The sequence below is a fragment of the Cyprinus carpio genome, chromosome A12, assembly GCF_018340385.1.
Source record: "Cyprinus carpio isolate SPL01 chromosome A12, ASM1834038v1, whole genome shotgun sequence".
Lineage (NCBI taxonomy): Eukaryota > Metazoa > Chordata > Actinopteri > Cypriniformes > Cyprinidae > Cyprinus > Cyprinus carpio.
In genome coordinates, this window is record NC_056583.1 from 16572939 (window position 1) to 16595463 (window position 22525).

The 22525-nt window shown below is 34.7% G+C and overlaps 2 protein-coding genes and 1 pseudogene across 2 annotated transcripts; 1 reads left to right on the forward strand and 2 right to left on the reverse strand.

The window, feature by feature from the left end:
- Nucleotides 1–316: 316 nt before the first annotated feature.
- On the reverse strand, nucleotides 317–9932 carry LOC109099971 (pleckstrin homology domain-containing family S member 1-like). The gene is made up of 21 exons (XM_042768070.1): nucleotides 9792–9932; nucleotides 9246–9293; nucleotides 9066–9160; nucleotides 8844–8959; nucleotides 8493–8627; nucleotides 8187–8262; nucleotides 8009–8068; nucleotides 7358–7456; nucleotides 7215–7265; nucleotides 4006–4042; nucleotides 3790–3890; nucleotides 3583–3686; nucleotides 3349–3501; nucleotides 2759–2831; nucleotides 2293–2466; nucleotides 2104–2192; nucleotides 1913–1969; nucleotides 1696–1770; nucleotides 1442–1534; nucleotides 1171–1303; nucleotides 317–1050 (listed from the first exon to the last, which is right to left on the reverse strand). The coding sequence occupies exons 2-21, from the start codon at nucleotides 9250–9252 to the stop codon at nucleotides 1000–1002; spliced, it is 1779 nt and encodes a 592-aa protein (XP_042624004.1). The 5' UTR covers nucleotides 9253–9293; nucleotides 9792–9932; the 3' UTR covers nucleotides 317–999.
- LOC122147056 lies at nucleotides 9859–12999 on the forward strand (annotated as a pseudogene).
- Nucleotides 13000–13228: 229 nt separating this feature from the next.
- On the reverse strand, nucleotides 13229–21505 carry LOC109099719 (caspase-7-like). Its single transcript, XM_019113245.2, has 7 exons — nucleotides 21379–21505; nucleotides 19398–19517; nucleotides 17802–17950; nucleotides 17073–17201; nucleotides 16258–16433; nucleotides 15916–16054; nucleotides 13229–14992 (listed from the first exon to the last, which is right to left on the reverse strand). The coding sequence occupies exons 1-7, from the start codon at nucleotides 21453–21455 to the stop codon at nucleotides 14766–14768; spliced, it is 1017 nt and encodes a 338-aa protein (XP_018968790.1). The 5' UTR covers nucleotides 21456–21505; the 3' UTR covers nucleotides 13229–14765.
- Nucleotides 21506–22525: the final 1020 nt, after the last annotated feature.

Consider the following 22525-nt stretch of genomic DNA (forward strand, 5'->3'; position numbering starts at 1 on the left):
GACGATTATTTAAGATGTCAAATAAAGCAGTGAGCCATTTGTCCATCTCATTTTATCCAACTGCACAAATATGTTACATTGCATCTTTCAGAGACTATTTAAAAATAATCAATTTATATATAGACTATTTTTTAAACTCTTTTTAAAATAGTCATATTAATAGCAAAATTTAGTACATGTCTGTAAAAGTAATATCTAATGACATATATATATATATAAATATATATATATATATATATATATATATATATATATATATATATATATATATATATATATGCATAGTTAAGAAATAATTCCAAAAAAAAAAGTGTTTCAAAAGTTTAATAATACTTCACATTGTAACAGTGTGCAAATATGTGTTTTTCTACAGAATAATTCATGTATAAATTACATAGGCTAGATGATATTCAGTAATCAGCAATCTAAAGAGTGACTGAAACATTTTAATCAAATCATAGTGACTAGGAGCAATACATAATTGGTTACATTTTTGCAAAACAAAATAGACAATCACAGGAATGTTGTATATACACAGTATATAAAGTACCTTTGATTGTTAAAAAAGTGCATCTTTAAAGAGGTTAAAATAAAATACATGAACAGTTTTGAACTGTGCATTTTTCAATGGGAATTAACCTTCATACTTATTATAAAGTAATACTTGACTCTTTTCTTCACATTGACAGATGTGAACTAATTTACCCACTACCACTCACAGTTTCATGTATACAGTCTAAATCTTACTAATTTCTTTCACTCAGTGACATTTTAAGGTCAGAGAATCTAACATTCACATTATTTTACATGTTTACATGATTAATAATACATGTTTTACATGTTTACATGTACAGTCAAAAGAGGACATGTTACTTTAGATAAACTGACTGTCTCTTCTGTTCTTCATTAACACCTTGTTTTCCACCTGTATTTCTAATATCTTGATGGTGCTGAATTCACATGTGATTTTGTTTTATATCCTCATTATGTTTGGCAGGGTTAAGAGTGCAGAGGCTGGGATCCTATAAGCCGCCGGATAGTGAGTTTTACCTGATGTAATTTCAGTAGCATTAATAATAGCTCTCTTAAAGTAGTGACAAAAAACAAACAAACAACAACAACAACAACAACAACAAAAAAACATTATTTTACTGTGATTTATCATCTTACCTCATCCTTGCTTAGTCTTCTTAAGTACATCTGTATCTCTTCTACTGTGTCTATAAGCAGGTCATTGAAGGCCAGGATCTGATCCCCCTTATGGAAGAGACTTACGTTCTGAATCATCTGACAGTCAGAGACACTGGAGAGAAAAAGATGAACACACAACAATGAGAAACATAACACAATGTAAGTTGTTCATTTGTACTCATGTTAATGTTTTCAGAATAGGATACATATTAAACTAATAACTGTAATTAATTATCAGTGAGAGTTATACCATGGTTTTCCCTCCTCCTGAGTCAAGATCAGACTGTTTTTCAGATCACTTTGACTAACGCAGATCTCCTTCTCAACATGTGTGTTTGTTTCACTGCAGAATAGAAATATGCATTTTATGCATAATGCACTATTTCTATTTTATAGCTCTTTTTAGCATAATGCACTAATAAAAATTTTGACGTGATTCAGGTGGATTCAGCAGAAAAATGCAATGGTAGCTCTTCCAAAAAATGCATTCAAGTCCAACTTTACCATTTATTTTCATTGTCCTCATCCTGGTTGACTGCACCATTGCACACAGAGGACTCGTGACCATTAATGGAAGTGCTGAAAGAAGACAACCAAAAATATTGAACCTAGTGAACACATTACAATGTATCAAATGGCAACATACACTGAGTAAATAAAATCTCACACTACTGAAACAATAGAGAATGAGGTACATAGTGAATCAAGAATTCAAAATTACTTTTTCTGCATGCATATAGTGTCCGCCTTTTCTTGGTCAACATCCAAAGCTTTTTGCCTAATCAGAAAAGACCACAGAAAAAGAAATGAATAAAAAATGTAAATTAAACTCTCAATTTTTTTATTTTATTAACAGAGTATGGTTACATTCCACTGGGCCAGTTAAGGGGAAAAGTACCCTTAAACACTTACAATGATGCCATGCACATGTATTCACTGCTGTCCTCTGCAGATTCATCCTGCATCTCATCCTTCTCATCTTTATGTTCAATAACTGGATTCTGCCAGACAGAGGTTTGAGTTTTATTTTTTCAGGCAGAAGTTTAAGAGCAATTATGTGCATATTGTATGTTTAAGAAACTGTGTGTAAATGTGTAAAACCTTGAGAGTTACTGGTACTTGAGGTTCGCTGAGTTTGCGAGGATAGTCATAATGGCTGTACGGTGATGGGTAAGTTAACATTAATTCAGGTGCTGACCGTCTGTCATCAGGCTGATCCTCAACCTTTGGTTCCAAACTCTTCACAGGTTCAGATGCTGATCTAAATCTGTTGTCCTGTAGAAAAAAGTAAAGCATGTGAGCAAGCTTAAAAATGCTTGCATATAATTTGTAGATAAATATAATTGTCAAGATGTACATTTCTAAACAAATAAAAAAAAAAAATAATAATTTAAAGTAATATTTAAAAAATTTTGTGATATTTTTATCACTACATAATTGCCATATTTCCTTTTGTTATTCATTATTCTGGAAACGGTAATATAAAAAAATCAGTAGGCATATCCAAACCTTTGACAGGTAGTTTATATATGCATACATATGAAGAGAGAGATATTTTAATGTTTACCTGAAGGGTATTTCGTGATCTCTGTGTCTTCATTACCTTGACTATGGCATTGAGCCAACCATCAACATCATCACTGAAAACACCAGAAAACATTTTACACTAATGAAAAACTGCATCAGGTGTTTTAAAATGAATTTTTTTTTAAATAAAATATTTCTAGAATTATATTTCCAGTATATATAACTCATTTAAAAAGCAGAGTGATTAAGCGACTCCATGAAATCAATATTTTACTTTATTTTATTTACAGCTCAGGACAAGTTGAATTAATTTCTAAATAAATGTGATAAGATTAACCACAAAAGATAATTTTTATTTTAATGTACTTACAATGTTTTTTTATTTTTTATGCTTTGGCAATATACTAAATACTTAGTCATGCTGATAAAGCTTTGTTGACTGACTCTGAAGGATCAGTTTTTAATGTGTAGATTGACTACTGTATAAGCTACATTACTAACATATACATGACTTCAATAGACATGGACATTTTATTTATTTATTAATTTTTTCTGCCTGTGTCATGCTGGCTTTCATGGAACTGTGTAGTGATAGCAATGAGAAATATGTTCTAAATGATTGTGGCAAACCTGTTTTCTCCAATTAGGAAATAGTCTCTAGAGTGTTTTAGTGTGTCGTCTTCCACTTTCAAGAACAACACAGAGGATGGAGAGCACTTGAAGTTTTTCTGGATCCAGTCCCACTTCTGATGTGCCTCAGGGCCAATAAACAGCAGGCTGATCCTTTAAAACAGAAAGACGTTCTCAGTATAGTGTGAAAATGCTTAATTTATTTAATTATTAATTTGTCAGTCTTTTTCTTACTTAGAAAGGTCTATCTCTTTTGTTTCGTTGTTTGCATCATATGTCAGCTGGTAGAAGTCTTCACGCGTTTTGGAGAGCACAAAGCAACGGCGCTTCCATGATTTCTGTGACAAATATATAAAACTGCTAAGTTTCACAAACAGAGGAACTGTCTTTGACAGACTGCAGATATTTTGGTTTCAGGCTGAAATGCAATACAAGACGTACAATGTTTTTAGTCAGGGCTGGTTGAGCGGGGGACTTCAGCAGGTATCCAGTATACAGTTCCTCCACCATTGCTGGTTCACTGAAAAATGTTGAAGTTGCTGCTGCAGAAACATAATTAAAACAACTTTAAACTCATTGATGCTGCTCAGTTTAATTTGAGTTGTTAAATGTCTTCCTTGATTATCTCTTTTTTTTAAAGAGATTTTTTATACTTACTTGGTTTCTTTTTGTTGGACATTCTGATGTTGTTGCTTTAGCTCTAAAATAGATGTGAAATGTTTTAAGTTATTCTCTAAGCCACTGTAATATGTCTGATTTACAGAAGTAAACTACAGTGATTTATAAAACATATTTCAAATATATAATAATATTTTATATAATAACATTGCATGATGTCTTTATGAATGTTTTAAACTCACATTTCTTTAAACCTCAACAAGCAGAATCATCAATATTCTATAATATTATTGCTTTACCTTGTGTCACGGTAAAAATAATGTCCTCTGATGAGTTATTCAGCTCTCACAAGGTGTATGTTATGATGGCAGTTTAGGAGGAAGCTGGAGGCCTTTTGTCTCTTTCAGAGTGTTATTCTGGTAAAAGGAGGAGTTTCTTGTTATACGTGAGCTCAGGTTTAGGATCCCTCCCCTCTGATTGTGTCTGTTATTTGTTTGTGGAAACTACCAGACAAATGTGTTCATGGCATTGTGGTATTGTGGTAAAGTCGATACTACAAAAATAAATGTAGCTTCTGAAGCACATGCAGTAAGCGGTGACTGAAACATGTATATAAAATCATAGTCTTATACGCTATCTGGAACATAATAATGCAAATAACATCAGAGACTACAGACTACCTCGGCATATTTTGCGCGCACACACACACACACACACACACACACACACACACACACACACACACACACACACACACACACACGCACCCTTCCATTTGCAAGTACTTGGACTATATCTACCTCTACAGGTCTTTGCACATGCATGTCTTCCTTGTTTACATTGCATCTGTGCACTTTATACATGCAACACTTTTGTTTCTTGCATCAGTAATCCTGTAATTGTTTCATTTATGTATTGTGTTTTATTCTTATGTCCTTAACTTATGAGAGAAGCTGCTGAGAGGATTCACAGTATAAGAATTTCATTGTATGGTGTAAGAGACTGTTTCCTGTACATAATGCAATAAATGGGAAAATTTCAAGATTCAAGAGTTTATTATAGTTATGTATGCAGTTACAAGCTCTAGGTTCCCCTTAGGAAAGGAATGCAAAAGGTGACTTAAATAAGTTACTGTGCCCAAAAAATAATTCTTTCTTTTCCTGTGTGCTGCCGGGGATTGTTGGGGGAAATCCTGATTGATTTCAGATCTTTACTTTTTCCTGGATTTTTTTTCCAAGTGTAACATGCTCTTGGCAGGGTGAGGTGGTGTTGGGAGTCTTCAGGTGGTTTTATAATTTGTTATTCAATGGCCGTTGAATGCTTGAATCTGATTGGCTGACGAACGATCTGCAGTGTGCAATTATTTTCAGGGAACACACGTTGAACGTAGTTCCAGGCAGCTCTCTTGACCGCATTACAGTTCCATATCACTTCACATAGTTAACTGTAATAACAGGACTAACAAAAACAACAACATGACAGATGATTTTCCGAAATTAAATACACATGACATTTCTCACTAGCGAGGTAATAACAGCGCTATTTAGAGACGCTGCTGCAAAACACTGTTGAGGGATGCACAGAGGTAGCCTAATTCACACAAACTCTCTCTCTCTCTCTCTCTCTCTCTCTCTCTCTCTCTCTCTCTCTCTTTTTCTGTGTCTCTCTCGCTGTATTTCTAATAACTTCATTAATAACTGCATTCTAATGCTATCAACGGCTCAAGCCTCCATTACCAGCTTTAAAATGATGTTTTGGAACTAGCAAAAGAGGTGTTGGATGAAATGTGGAGGAAATAATCCTACTCACAATTGACTCTGGGCTGTTGAATTATTAGAAAAATAATCCACAACCGAAGTGTAACGGCCACGACGCAATCACCACCTCGGTTGTGCATTGTTTTTCTAATAATTCAACGACCCATCGACAGTTATCCCTTACTTATTTAATGTGTGTCTCAAAGGGTTAAATAAATGTGTGGCAGTCTAATTAAAAACTGTATATGTAACTAAATAAAATAAATAAATGAAATGCCACAACATTTGTAAGTATTTGCATGAACTTTAACTAATGATCTGATATGGACAATTATGATAAGATGATACTTTTAATGAAAGTAAAACATAAAAAGAAATCTAGATTTTTATTAGGAGTCCTGTTTAGGGGGCCTGAGCATGTAATATTGAACTTCCCTGCTAAATGATGTCACTGAGGAGTTGTATATAATTGGTGTGTGAGAATGTTTTTTGTTGTTGCACTTTCTTGTTCCTGGCCTAAAAATACATACAAACTTCTGACCTGGCACTGATTTATCTAATCTGTGCTATGTACAGAATGCACAAATACAGATACATTCTACAGATAAACTGATCTGAGGACAAATTGTACATACATATTGGAAGCATTTTAATCAAAAGAAACCCCTTTTATCATATAAAATACACAAAGAAATCTAATACTTAATTTGTTTGCGGAATAAACAAATAAATTAATAAAAACAGATATTTTAGGATATCAAGATATATAAGATGTCAGCGAGTTTTGGGACTCTTTGCTAGAGAACATACACTAGATGTCAATAAAACTGATACCAGAAAAATTGTATTAAAAGACAAAATGACACTGAAAGAACACAGAATATATTTTAATATTTGATTAAAACATGCAATCTATTTTAATCCAATGTGCACATTAAAACAGATAATATAGTTATATTTTATTTGCTTTTCACATTAAGGACATTTATAAAAACATACATTTGTTTCCAATGTAATTTTTAAATGTATATTAAGTATATATTTACATATGCCACAAAATGTTCTGCATTGTTCTGGTCTCTTTGAAAATGAGCTTGTTCTGAAATTAATGTCTTGTGGTCATTTGCTTTAATCAGTAAATGTATTTTTTTTTTTTTTTTTGTAAATGATGTGAATTTTTGCTATCAGTAAATTAATCCAACTTTAGCCGTTCATCTCATTATTACTTTCAACTGAGGTGTCCAGTGCAGTGTTATTGTGAAAACATGAATAATTTTGCTTTGCTTTAGTGCAAGTCAGTGAAACAAACTGTATGATTAGCATAGAAAGAATCATGTTCAACTTTACATTTATTTGGAAATTAATTCAGCATATTACTTGAACTGTAAAAAAAATTAAACAACACAACAAATATACATTAAATTCAGTCTTGTTTCAAGGCTGTTGGTCTGTTGTGACAGTTGAGGATGAAGCCTGAGTTGTTATTCATTCTGACAGTTCATCTGTGTTGTTATCTTCATGATTTATTTCTGTTATTTCAGTCTCCCATAATCAAAAAGAGAGTGAAAATATTAGTAAAGTATGTTTATGTTTTAAAGTGTATACTTCCTCTTGTGTTATTTGCATCTATCTACCTTACTCTTCAGTTTTATCGGAGAAACATAGATGGGCTCATGGGTCACAGATGATGGCAGCTCATGTGTAACATATTTTGTTTGACCCCACTCAGTTTTCTGTCATTGGCACAATATAGATGATGATATTATTTTCTTGTCTTATTATTGCACAACTACAAATGAAGTCCAATAATAAAAAAAATATGTCAAAGGGATTGAACTGGTTTTGTTACAATAACTCTGACAGTAAAGGGTTAAATGAATCTCATTACAGTATCAACAAGCAATGTTTCTAAAACTAGCAAACCTGTTTGTTTTCTCTCTCTCTCTCTCTCTCTCTCTCTCTCTCTCTCTCTCTCTCTCTCTCTCTCTCTCTCCAGACAATAGGCAGATTGTTTTTAGTTAGTTGATATAATCAGTAAGGGTTGCAAAAACGTTTAATGGAGCAATTATAAGAGCTAATTATTGTTTTAAATCACAGTTAATTAGGACTAAACTGTCAATCTCCTTGGGTGATAAAAATATTCTGAAAAATATTTGGGAAACTTTGCATTGGCCAATAAATAAAGTACAAAAGACGGGCATCATTAAAGATCATAAAACCTGTATTACCTGTAGGCAACACAAACCAGACCTGTTTTTAGCAGTCGGTTCCATGTGCCAACATACCTTCTTATTGTCATTTTCTGATTGCAGGGGTTCACCCATGTGTCTCTTTGACCCAAATGTCTGTGTGGCACATGTTTAATTAAGATGATTCAGATTAAAGAAATTATTTGTGTAAAATACACATTTGTGCATGAAATGCGTTAGACACATTTCCAAGTCAAAAATGTCAAATCATTACCTTGGGATCCAACAGTCTGTGTGGACGATTATTCAAGATGTCAAATAAAGCAGTGAACCATTTGTCCATCTCCCAACTGCACAAATATATTACATTGCATCTTTCAGAGACTATTTAAATGTATATTTGAATCATATCTTGACTATGCAGCTTTTTTAAAAAGTAAAAAAAAAATAAAAAAAACATTGATTTTCTTATTTATATTTAGAATGTATGCATATTTCTAAAATATTTCCACTCAATTTATGCCATGAAAAAAAACAACAATAAATCATTGCCCTAAACAAGGCTAACACATGGACAAACCTGTTTTCTCCTATAAGGAAGTAGTCTCTTTCTAGTACTTTAATAAACATCACACATGACAAAGAACATCTGAAGTTCTTTTGAATCCATTTCCACATATCATGCATCTCGGGGGACAAAGACATATATGTGATCCTAAAGAACAGACAGAAAAACACTGACTCACTGTGCAATACTTATTATAGAAGAAAAGTTTGTCTAGACGAACTATGATGTTGAATAGATAAGATAGATTGTTGCTAAGGTACTGTGGGAGGTTGCTTGACACTTGACAGATTTTTGGGGTTTAATGATATGATACAGGCAGCCTGAATAGTTATAAATGATGCAGAGTGCATTTATTGGACATACTTAGACAAGTCAATGTCTCCCAGTGGTTTGTTCTTCTCTTCGTTTTTGTAGTACTTAAGTTGACATGAGTTGTCTCTGTACTTTAGAAGAACAAAAAACCTCCTTTTCCATGAATTCTGCAAAAAAGGAAAGGAAACAAATACAGAATGAGAGAAATTAGCAAAGTTAGTCTCACTGATGTACTGATATAACCACCCGTTCTTCTCTTCCAGAGAAACATACCTGGGACTTGAATTGATTCTCCGGGGGAGATTTGTAAAGATATCCAGAACACATTTGTTCCTCGGCTGCATGTATAAAAAATGCAGAGTTATTATCTGCAGAGACAAAGAATCTATCCAAAACGAAGCCATGTGTTAAGTTTAAGAACATCATAAGATCACAGTGCTTTGAAGAACACACCTGCCATTTTTCGGTCTTGGTGAGTAATGGAATGCTGTCCGTGTGAGCCTGAGAACAGAATAAGCTGTTGTTACTTCAGCATATTCAGCATAATGAATGATTTCAAGTGCCAAAGTCTTGAAATTCAAGGTGCTCTTAAATGGTACAATTACACTGGTGCACATAGTGTGATCTATGTTTGGACATAATGTACACTTCTTTAAAATATCAGCAATCATCAGAAATATAATTGTCTGTTAGCTGAACAATTGATACTATTGTGTACTGTGCACAAACAAGAAAAAAAAAAAAGACAGAAAACAATTCCTTACACTGACAACCGACCTAAATATAGTTTTGTTTGAAATATTTATTCAAATGATATGTTAATAAATATATACTAAATGGTGACTTATCATCTAATTTGCAATCGTTGATGCTGCCATACATAATATAAATCAGACAGCACACTTTCTAATGCAGCAATCAGAAATATACAAGTAGTGTATGCTGTTTTAATTTAAAAAGTATAATCGTAATATTATTATTCTATTATGGTTTCTGTACCTGATATAGATGCTCCCTGTCTGTGAGAACACAAAATGTGATTAAAATGTATGAGGAAGTTTACACCATGAAAAACCTTAGAAGTGATGTCACAAAGAAGGTGGCGATTTGAGAAATATTTGTTATGTACTCAAACAAGAAAAACTTGTCAAGAAGTACTTGTTAACTTTAAACCCAAATTTTGTACTTAATGTTTCTATAATGTGAGACTATATTATCTCTGTAATATATCATTATTCATGTTGCCACAGATGCAGTGCCAGACTATTTTATTCTGACTTTGAAGGTGAAGTCATTTCTGCCACCACTGAACAGAACCCCTCCCATCTGCCATTGGTTATAAAAACAGAAAGCCCCGCCCTGAAATAAATCCATTGGTTGAGCCAAAGTTGATGTGTGGAGCTAGTCGGGAATTTCAAACAAACAGAGCAATGTTTAAATAGAGCTATAGAGTTTCACTTTTTGAGGAAATTAACATTAATGTTTTTATGTTTTTTTTTATTTCCTCACAAATATATTCATATACATCTGTATACTGTGAGAAAAGCTGTATAGGAGCTGTTTACACAGAACACATGTACTTTTCGCGTTATTTGTGGAGTGTGGCACTCTTCAAAAACCTCTCAGAATACTGTTTACTTGTGTAAAGAAAAATTGTAAAGTCATTACAAAGTATCAGCTAAATGAAAGCATGACATGCGTGTTATGATCAAGATGTCAGTCTATAATCAGTTTCACACATCTATGAACAGAAGTGTCAGTTTCATTTGCATCATTTATGCAAGGGTGAAAATCAAACAAAAGTTTATCTACATTCCAGAAGTCGGCTTCAAAGAAACTTGGCAGTTACCTTACACTTGCTTAGTGTAAAAAGCCCTGCCCTAATTTCCAGCCATGTTTAAAATGTACTGTATCAATCAACAAGACATCCCGGACTTGCGTCAGTTCCTACACACACCTGCGCATCGAATGACTTAAGGCTGAATAATTGTTGCTCAGTGGCACTGTGACGGGAAGTTGCACATGATGTGTTAGGATAGTCGGGTAGGGCTGTAGAAAGACAGGCGGCAGCTGCAGGTGGTTTGGCACAGGCCTTAGTCCAGGCGTTCCTACTCGTACATCATTCATAGAATTTGTACCAGTAATTTCAAGGGCTAACAGGGTCATGGCTAAGGCCTATAATTGGTGCTACCTGCTCCATAAGTGTTTCTGAACTGGAATTCATCCCAGCACATGCAGACTAACTGTAGATGAAGACCCTGTCCAATTTTTCCCCAATGGTTAAACTGGACATCTTGATTTAAACATCCAAATGTAAGGTGTTGCGACACATGCAAAGCTTTTATAAGACTTCCATGTGAGAGGGTGATATAAATAGAGGCTTTCGTTGGCTACAAGTGCTGCTTCCTTTCTCTTTTTGGACACAATATACTCTAGACCCTAGTCAGACAACTCAAATACTTCCCAGGGCACAGGAACAACTTTGGCATTAAGTATAGTATAGTATAATATAAAGTATTATACTATAATACTTATGTGAAATCAAATAAGAACATGCAATACGTATAGTATATAGCTCAAAGGTGCATTTTTAGTCCGGAATGGTGTCCTATAGTAGCAAAAATTCAGATATTAATGCTGAGGTAGTTACAAAATGCTTGAAGGTTTGAACAGTTTTGTGTTCACCAAGTTGTTATTAAAAAAAACAAACAAAAAAAAACAATTAATACTTCTATGTAAGTATCCATTAAAAGGATCAAAAGTGACAGTAAACACTTTTACATTGTTACAAAAGATTTCTATTTCAACCAAATGCTGTTCATTAAACATGGTTTTACACAAAATTATTTAGCAGCCATTTTCAACATTGACGATATTAAGAAATATTAATTCAGCAAATCATAATTTTTTTTTTACTCAATTCATCTCAATGATAATAAAAAGTAAAAATGAAAAGATAATTAAATAATTAGCCTTTGTATTGTCGTTGTATTGAAGTCATGAACTGAATTTTTATTCCACAAAACTATGTATATTTTTTCATACTGTTAAAAAGCAGAAAGCAGAATAACAATACAAATTTTATAAAAATGTAAATAAATTAATAAAAATATAGTAGGCTAAATATATTTAATTATTATCTTAAGCACAATATCAATATCAGCTGCAAATTGCATTTGCAGTGTGGAAATGTTTTATAAAAAGCTTTTTAAACCATGATTTCTCTATCTCTTTTACTTGCAGATGTCAGAGATGGAGGAAAGGTAAGTAGGGTTGCACTTTTGGGAACTTGGTTTCTATCCCATTTTTCATTTAAGTGGGTTACGTGTTTTGAAAAAATGCATGTTTTCATTTGTGAGACGGGAAAATAGTTCAGTAAACTCCGCCAAGCATTTAATCGAGCATGCGATCTGAAGTTTACGCACCACAGTCCTTCCTTCTTGTACAGCATTAGCATTTATCTTCACATATTCTTCCTTGTTTATAGGCTAATGGAGACTCTGAAAAAGACAGATCCAGAGTTAATACAGATGAATGAGTTTAATAATGAACAGCTGCTTGGCTTAACCATCAACCTGCCGCTGTTAATACGCTTTCAGGTTCATGTCACCAAGAAACTCTTTTAAAGCTGAGGATCTTCACATTTTTACATGAAAATATCTCTAGCACTTTTAGTATGTACAGCTCACAGCAAATTTGTTTCTAAATATAGTTTCTAATTTTACGATGTCTTTGGCACTTTCCATTTTTCAGACGGCCAAGAAGTTGTTCTGACACATCCTGACACTGCCCAGAACTTATTATTTCCCTTGAGGGTGACTCAGTCACTTACACCGATACCTGGAAGGATGTTTCTGAAAACCACTCTCAATTTGACACCACCCTGAATGTGATTAGCCAGAATTGTTTCACAGATGTTCGCAACTACTGGGAGATACAGGTAGCTGGTAAGACATACTGGGAACTAGGGCTCACATACCCCAACATCCCCAGGACGGGCCGATAGGAGGACTGCTGGCTGGGCCGGGGCTCAACGTCCCAGTGTGTTGAGTATTTCAATGGTGACTACACGGCCTGATACAATGGCGTTCCCCAAAAGCTCACCCATGTAAGAGGGAAAACTTTTGAGCACATTGGCATCTTCAAAAGTGACAGTAAATATATTCATAATGTTACACAAGATTACTATTTCAAGAGTCACGAATAAATTATATCAGCAGAAATAAGAATTATTTCTTGAGCACCAAATCAGCATATTATAATGATTTCTGAAGAATGGCTCCTGAAATTACAGCTTTTCCATAACAGGAATAAATTACACTTTAATATATATTTAAATATAAAAGTTATTTAAAATTGTATTTTAAAAAAATATGTACAACTCTAAACTTCTGAAGTATAACTACTTTGAAGAATTAATAAAAAAAGAAGACAGATTTCAATAAAGTCTTTTAATACAATAAAATAAGGCTTACAAAGTCATTCATTTGAATTAAAGTAATTTAAACGAAAATCAGCCCCACTTTAAACACTAATGTTGACACAATGTAAACAATTTTTTTTCAGGGCATTTGTGAAAAAAAAAAATATTATTTATTTACTAGTTAACATTTTTTTCTAGCAATTAACATTCCTGTTAGCACCATAAAGCTTTTGAATTTAAAAACAATGTATTATAAAATTAAAAATAAAAATAGTTTTCCATTTCAAAACAAGTGGAGCTGGCACTTCCTACAGTATAGTTGGAGCACTTCACTAATAATCCATGCATAAAGAAAAGAGGGCCTTTCATTTGTGGAGGTCGGATGGTGCATAGGTTGGCAGATTCAGTGTGTGATCTGGATGAATGAGAATGAAAAATACAGAAAGAACTGAAAGGAAAGGAAAAACTGTTGGGACAAAACCGAAGACAACAAGCTCTGAACAACATAAGAACCTTCCATCAAGGTTGAAACAGCACTTTTGTTCAGATGGGTGATAAATGGTTAAAATGGTCACCAGTAAAACAATAGCTGCCTCTGTAGATTATAGACGGATTCAGTACAAAACATCAGTAAACACTGCATGAAGACTTAAAAGCTACAGTTTGTTCAAAATACACGGGATGAATGCTGATCTTATTTCAGTTTTTCAGTGAATGCAAACTAACCAGCGAGGGATGAATGAAAAGCTTTTAAAAGGTGTCAGCATTACTTCACTATTTGCCACTCCATTTTTGACCTCCTCTGAAGAGCATTCTGGAATAACCAAACCAACCCAAACTAAAATATTACAAATGACCATTTATATGCTTAGAGTTTATGATTTAGTTGTTTCTAATATAAAAACAGAACAACAGCAAAGATTTTGTGTGGTATTTGATGTCAAGCACTATTTTTTTAACAAATTTTTTAATTAAGATCAATAAAGGGTTTTATTTAGTAACGTAAAAGTGGTTTTCAAAACTTTCAGAGTTGGCAAAGCAACATGGATATCTGACAATGCCAGTGGACAAAGATCAAATAATATGTGACATCACTATTCCCTGGAATACTCTGAGAACATTCTCTGAAAAGGTAGTGAACTCAAACAGGAAGTAGGATGAAGGAAGACCTTTCAGTGTTCTTATGTCCAGCATAACGTAAAAAATAGCTTTCACACACAAACTTCCAGCTGGAATCATCCCTGAATGTTGTGACTGCTTGGTTGAGTGAAGTCAGTCGTTCAGTCAGTCAGTGGTCAGTCTTTGTACACCTGATGTGTCTTTCCTGCCTGCCATCCTGAAATGTGCACCGCTTAAAAATGCTACTTACATTTATGTAAAAATATTTTGCTCAAGTATTAGACTGAGGTTTCCCTCCTTGACAAAAATGGTTAACAATTTGGTTAATGTTTACTGTTAAAAGATAACAAAAATGTGCCACTATAAAATTCTTGGCAAGAAAAATGTGCGCGCTGAGAAAAGGCACAGCATGTAAGGATGGTCTACTCAGATCAGTTGAAGTAGAGCTCTTTAGTCAACATGGACACTACACAAGGTATCTGTTTCTTCTCGCTAAAACGGGGGTCCTCTGACCAGGACTCGAAGTTGGTGGCCACCATGTAGTTGACCCGTGTGAGGATCTGCACAATCTCAAGTTGCTTGCCAAACTCATCAAGAACGTTACAGAGGGCCTGGACAAACCAGGAGCCTCGGCCCGGGTTCCTCCAGGAGTAGTAACCTGTGAGAACAAATGTGTAAGAATATTACAATACTGTGTGTCACATGTCACACTCAGGGCTGCATATCTATATGGGTTTTCCAATTCACAACCTCTTGATTTGAGTGAAATTGATTCAGTTCTGATTCATCCGGGTATTTCATTTTTAATGTCCATTTTGCTTGCATATAAAACACATTCTCTTTCAGTTAAACACAAGAATCCTATTCACTTTTTAAAAGAAAAAACAGTTATTAAACTGTTATTATATCATTGTGTATAATTATTATTAAGAAGTAGCACAAGGGAAGATGTGCTACATGTGCTGCTTAATATTTTTGTGGATACTGTGAGGATTGTTTGATGGAGATACATTTTTTAAAGAACAGCATTCATTTGAAATAGAAATTGTGAGATAAAATGTCACAGATACCTTTTTAATGTTTTATTCCATGGCGGAAACCAAAACAATTCAGAACTGTAAGACAAACTCTCAGAGAAAAAAAAATAAAGAGGGAAAAAAAGAAAACTCTGTGGTGGAAATAAGCTTTCCATACTTTACTGTTCTTATTGAATAGAAGTATTAATAATTTCTTTAAAAAACAAAAGCTTACTGACCCTAAACGTGTGAATAGTAATGTATAAGTAATACACACACACACACACACACACACACACACACACACACACACACACACACACACACACACACATATATATATATATATATGTTATAAATATAGAAAAATTCATCCTGAGTTTTTGCTTCACTAAAAAAAAAAAGAACGTGAACTTGTTCATGAATTGGACTGTACAAGGAATGCTGTAAGTTTATTGCATGCAGCTCTGGAGGACACGTCAAGAGAAAGGCACGTTTTTCATGGGGCTCTTTAAGACTAAATTTCCTGCATTCCACTTTCCGTAATATAAGAGTAAAAAATTACCTGGCACAGTTGAATAAGCAAACAAGAAGTCCGCCTCTACCGGAATCTTGTGTCTTGGACTGGCATCTGTCTCTATCATATCATTGGGCGGTCCTGAGTCTGTCTGCACACCATCATCAAACTCTGAACCCCGACAAGCCTGTCAGTAAAAACACACTACCATGTCAATATCCGCCTAAAGTGCACTTCAATAAAAGAAGGTTAACTCCAGGTATGGTGCGACTGAAGTAGCATTAAAACAATAGACACCGTTGTATGTAGGTGCTCCATTTTCTCCTCCATCATTTCTTCCTCATCCTCCTCTCTCCTCCCCAAATCCTCCTGTGGCCCTGCTCCTCTTACCTGGATGAAAAAGAGCTTGGGCTTGCCCAGGAGGCTCTTGCACATGTCTCCTCTGAAGAACGAGGTCATGCTCTTGATGGGCATGGCTCCGTCCGTGCCGTAAATCATGCCCTCCTCACCGTGGCTCAGCAAGATGCAGGCGAAGCAGGAGCGGTCACTGTGGTCCTCTTCTGAGACTGAAACACATACAGAGAAAATATGTGAGAGAAAAAAAATGAAAACTTTTTTCACACTTCCAGTTTTAGTTATCTTAGTGCGGAGAAAGTGGGTTTGCAAACTCTTTACACTTTATATACAAGTAATTTGGGCCACTAAACAGTAGAGGGCAGCAGAGAGGCTTACAGTCGAAACTAGTGAAATATAAATTTGACAATTGACAAAATGAATTAAGTCAGCACACGTGAAAAAAGCACATGTGCTTTTTGTGTTGTTGCCTATGTAGAGCAATCCAAAACGGTCACTTGTGAGGTTTCATGATGGCTATATTACGTTAAAAAGCAGATTCCTAGTTAGTGCACAGCTAGGCAGTTCACTTGTTTTTGGAACCGAACAACAATCAAAACAACTTATGTTATGATGATCTTCCAGTAATCAGGCAGCTCAACCACATTCCGCAAAAGTGCCATGACACGGTTTTTGAAAAAAAAAAAAAAAAAAAAAAAAATTTCTGGCTCTTACTGATATATGACACTTTCATGGTTTCTTTTCATTTTTTTCATAAAACAATTTCCCAGCACAATTATGTAAGCCTAATTTACAAGCCGGATGTGGCATTTTGATGATCTGGGGTAGAGATAAATATTTTGGCCACTCACCTTTTTTAAGTAGCCACTCCATGTTCTTGCAGGTCTGGTCATTGTAGATAGTAACTTCAAAGCCCAAGTTTGTAAAGCACTTGAACAGCTCTCCAGCATCGCGATCTGTGCCATTGCGTACATTCATCCCTTAAACACAGATCACAAAGTTAGAGGCCTTAGTCTAACAATGCATCAATCTAGTAGCTTTAAATGACTCAACATTCAAGTTTTATTTTTGATATTTTTCATAATACTTTTAAAGTCAGTCACCTTAGTGTCCACGTTGTTTTTTTTGCAGAAACTATTGTAAATGTTTGTAAGAAAAGACAGAATAGCAGGTTTGGTTGTGTTCTAAATACAGTATTGTCTTTTGACTCATTAGTTTGGTATACTAGTGTGTTTTTATACCAAATTTTTTTTTTTACTTTTCCATTATTATATATGAGAGCAGCAAATCTTATTTATACCACATAAAGATTCCAATTTCAACAAATTTTTTGTTATTAAAATAATGTTTTTGTTTAAAAAGTATATGTATCAGTGTAAATGGAAGAAATAAATAAAGGATGATGGATTTTTTTTAACTACTTGCCAATAATGAATCTGGTAGAAGCTCATAATAAAAAAAAAATCAGTTGAGTCCGATATAACAAAACATTGTTTAATATTATTGCCCCAATGAACTACAAAATGCAATAAATCAAAGTTGATTGTTCAACATAGGATGACATGGAGATGAAGACTCACCCGTCTTTTCATCAAAGTTCTTGTTGTTGATGATGATGCACTTGCCAATGCGCCGGTGGCTCATCTTATACTGGAATGTTGGTGAAACAATCCTGTAATGGCTTTCAGAAGACTGCTCTTTTTCCTGCAACTTGCCATCCTTCTTCTTACTGAGAGACAGAGAAATCATAGCCAATCTATTACAGAACCTTCATCCACCATGTACTTCACCAAATATATATTTATAAAAACGTAGGGTGTTCTAAAAGACATTAGGACACATCAAAATAATACATAAGCTCATCTGTAAATAGAACAACAATCAAACATCAAGCAAAATACATCCCATGCTAGTCAGAGAATCGAAAATGGCAGCTAACTGGGATATCCGGCATCATGAAGACAATTAAATCCCCTTATCAATCATAATATTAGCTGCTCAAAAACTTCACAGTGTCCCAAATATAATATTCCACATGCCTGAGGGAAAATTCTCACAGATGTCTCATATCCACATTGTGACATTTCCAAAGGATCCGTCCAGATTAGTAGGCCACAGTGGACACTGGATGCACAATATGTGCCATTATTCCAGAAGAGCCTAGTCATCATGTTAGCTAACCACAACAATGGGTTCCCACCTATACACTCCCTCTCACACACATGAACAGTGGAGCGAATCACAGGTGTCCCATGTGATGTGGGGCAGCAACCACCCCCCATCAACTCCCCGCTACTACCTTCTTTCCCATCTGAGTGCTCTCCTACCTGGACTCTTCTTTAAATGCTATGCCACTCTGCATTGAAACGTGTTGCTCTTCCCCCTAGATCTGCTGAATCTTTCCCAAATTTTAGACTCTTTTGGGTGGATTTTTCCTTGTGGTGTGGTGTTGTGTGGTGTGTGCTAGGATCCCGGCATGCTCTATACTCTATAAAGAGTGGAGTGGTGGCTCCGCTTGGCTGGGGTGGCACACGCTACCTGAGTCAGCACACACGCCACCCCCCACCCCCACCCCCCCAGAGCTTTCCAAAGGGCCATTCAAACCCCTCAACCAGGGTCACGCAGGACAACAGCACTGACAAAAACAGACTTACATATAGGCCTGTTTAAGAGCAAATACACTCAAAAGTGCCAAATAACAGGTCACAGAGCAGTTAATCTCTGCATACAGTATAAATGTGTTTTTTTTTTTTTTGGCAAAGAAACTAGTCTAGTATAATTCTAAATATGCAGGTGGATTCATATTGGATTTATATTGAAGAGCTATGAAAAGTTATTTTGAGTATCTCAAAACACCTTCAAACACATTGATTCGAACACATTCAAATATATATGATGCAAGAGTTAGGGCTTGTTGGCCTCGTCATTTACAAAGAAGACTGTGGCGCCACCTAGTGTATAAAATGGATTTTGACATCTTATGCTCTACTTTCAACTACTACTGTAAATTATAAATAATTAACTAAACACCTACTAAATAATCACAAAGGAAACTATTTTTCTCACTTAAATAACAGGTTACGTCAATAGTTCTGGTTGATATTTGCACACTGCATTAAGGAATTGATGGATTGATGAATGGATGGTTAGATGAATTCATTTAGAAATAGTCTCACCTGCCAAAAAACAAAAATCTCGATCTGCGGTCAGGTTTTGCATCTACTGTGTCTCCTTCTCCATAGTTCTCTTGGCCCTCCTCCTCTTCAATCTCAGTAGTGAGGGTTTCTTTATCCATTCTGGAGCGAGAATCAATGATGTTACTATTCAGTAACACAAGGCCAACAAAGCAGAATAACAGAACTGGAAATTCTTGACAGGGTGAAACAAAATCTGTTTTCTAAGTCATAATTATCTTGACATGTTACCCTATCCCACCCCTTAATTACACTTAGTATTGTCAGAGGAAGTAGAGGAAGAATTGTATAAACCTGTCTAATCATCAAAACCAACAACATATGTCAGACCCTATTCCATATAAACTACTAAAAGAGGTGCTTCCAGAAGTCATAGATATTATTAATTCATCAATGTCATTAGGATATGTCCCAAAATCCTTCAAACTGGCTATTAAGCCTCCAATTAAAAAACACAACTTGATCTTAGAGAATTTGTTAATGACAGACTGATCTCAGTTCTCCCTTCTCTGTCAAAAATACTAGAAAAGGCAATTTCCTGGTTGTATTTCTCTGTTAGTGCTACTGGATCTTAGTGCTGCGTTTGACACAATCGACCACAAAATTATTTTGCGTAGACTACAAAATTATGTTGGCATTATTGGAATTACATTGGCATGGTTCAAATCTTACTTATCTGACTGTCATCCATTCGTAGCTGTGAATGAAGACGTATCATATCAATCACAAGTACAGTATGGAGTACCACAAGGCTTAGTACTCTGCTTTTCACGCTTTACATGTTACCCTTGGGAGATATCATCAAGAAACATGGTGTTAGCTTTATGCTGATGATACTCATCTCTATATTTCTTCACGGCCCAACTAAACATATCAATTCGCAAAACTAACTGCGGGTGGCAGATCCTTTCCCATTTCTCCATTTTCTCCATCTACCCTTTTCTCCATTTCTGTCAACATTTTTTGGTACCTTGCCACTGTCGCCTTGTTTAGTTGGGGATGCTTAATTTCAGGCAATTATCGGCTTGATTGCACAGACACTATTGGAAGAGAGCTGAACTGGATGATGACATCCCTGAATCATCAATGAACTGATTTTAACTGAAAAATTGACTGTTTGTAGGACAGCCCATATTAGTATACTATGATTTTACAGTGGTGACAACAACTGTGTACCTACTTTTGAGGTAAATTTCTTTAAAGAGTTGTCCTTTCCACTTTCACAAAGTCCCTTTCAAACAGTAGGGGACTGACTGTTACTCAAAGCTTGTAAAGTACATCCGTAAACTACCTTTTACTTTCACTTTGTGATGTTGTCTGAACTGAATCTTTATTTAATGACTATGTTTTCTTAAAATGTTCTATTATTCATGGTCTGGAGATAAATAAAATCTCCGTATTTATGTATAAAAGCTGTTAGAGCTGATGAAGAAAAGATACAGTAGACTATATGACATGACGTGTACAGCAGGAAAAAAAGAGAGGTTGACCCCGGCTGCATAAAGACAACTTGTCAATGAAATATATAATCACATTAGCATTTACCGATGCCAGTCTATTTTAAGGTACTTACATATAGTATGCAATGTGTTCTACAGCTAAAATGTTTTTCGTGGAAGTGTAAAGGACCCCCTAAACTTAGGGCAACTTCCCTTACGAAACTTAACCATGATTTTACTACAAATACCCCCCCCCCCCCCCCCCCCCCATACCCCCCCCCCCCCCCCCAAAAAAAAAAAACACTGGTTATTATAGTTAAACCATGGTAACCACAAAATAACAATGGTTTACCTACCTAGAGTTTGAAGTAATAAATATTTAACGTTATATTGATATCGTAAACGCTTCGATACATAGCCTATGTCTAGCAATGCTACGCAAAGTTTGTTACAGTTAGCCAAACAAAGATAATTTAGTTCAGCATAGCTAAATGTATTCATAACATTACTATATTGAAGCTTACATTTCTGTCGGATCAGCCTCAGTTTTGTTCATTGTTCTTTCAAGTCCAAGTATAGTAGACGGAGAAAGCGAAACCATCCAACTCTTGGTTTTCCATTTCCTCCAGCCTGAGTGTCTCGTGCATTTAAAGAAACAGAGTCACTTTAGATATAGCGAAAAATACTGCGCGAACTTCCTGTTTATTAATCAAACACTAGAATAGAATAGAATAGAATAGAATAGAATAGAATAGAATAGAATAGAATAGAATGAAACGTGATTTAAGTCAGAAATAATATTATACACCTGTATTATATCAATTTAAATGGAAATGCATTTTATCCCACATTACATAATAATAATAATAATAATAATAATAATAATAATAATAATAATTATTATTATTATTATTATTATTATTACTACCACTACTATGTGTGTAGGCTATTTAAAAAAAAACACACATTTTAGGTAAGCAACATATTTATTATTATCATTGGACTCGAACTCCAAATACAACTGGATCACACAGAGATAAGCGAACTGAACTGTAATTAAGAAAACTCGCACACAATACTGTAACAAATTATAGAAACCTAAAAGTGAAAGAATTACAGAAAATAAAAAGACAAAACAATGGTAAAGCTTTTTGTCAATTTGTGTTTATGTACATTGTATATAAATAAAATAAATAATAAATAGAACAATATGTTTTCCTTTTTAGTTACATTGTATTAATTCAGTTAAAGTCAAATTTATTTGTATAGCGCTTTTCACATTACACATTGTTTCAAAGCAGCTTTACAGAAAATGCATGTGTCTACATTACAATTTTGAGTGATGTTATCAGAAGTGTCCAGTGTTCATTTCACAAATGAATAGTTCAAGATAATATAATCATAAAGTTAGCTAACATTAATTAATTTCAGGCAGAAGCTCATTATAGTGATTATTACAAGTGTGGTCATAATGATTACAGTATAGAGAAAATTTGGCAGCTGTGGATTCATATCGATTCAAGTTGGCGTCATCTGGGGTCCTCGCAGGGGTCAGCATCATCTCTTCACAGGTGTTGGGTCATTTGAAGTCTTTCTACGAGGCTGGATCCATGCTGGAGATTGTGTAATTACAATGATATAATGTTTATTACTGGCTTATAATTAAAAGTA

Excerpts from the sequence above, each read along its gene's own strand:
- LOC109099971 (XM_042768070.1), bottom strand. Across the intron at positions 7,457-8,008 it reads CAGAAAATGACAATAAGAAG|AAAACTGAGTGGGGTCAAAC; the intron begins GTATGTTGGCAC and ends TGCCAATGACAG. Across the intron at positions 4,043-7,214 it reads ACAACACAGATGAACTGTCA|AGCAACAACATCAGAATGTC; the intron begins GAATGAATAACA and ends TTTTAGAGCTAA.
- LOC109099719 (XM_019113245.2), bottom strand. The coding sequence starts at position 21,455 with ATGGTTTCGCTTTCTCCGTCTACTATACTTGGACTTGAAAGAACAATG. Across the intron at positions 17,202-17,801 it reads GAACTTTGATGAAAAGACGG|GGATGAATGTACGCAATGGC; the intron begins GTGAGTCTTCAT and ends TCTGTGTTTAAG. Across the intron at positions 16,434-17,072 it reads GGAGTGGCTACTTAAAAAAG|TCTCAGAAGAGGACCACAGT; the intron begins GTGAGTGGCCAA and ends TATGTGTTTCAG.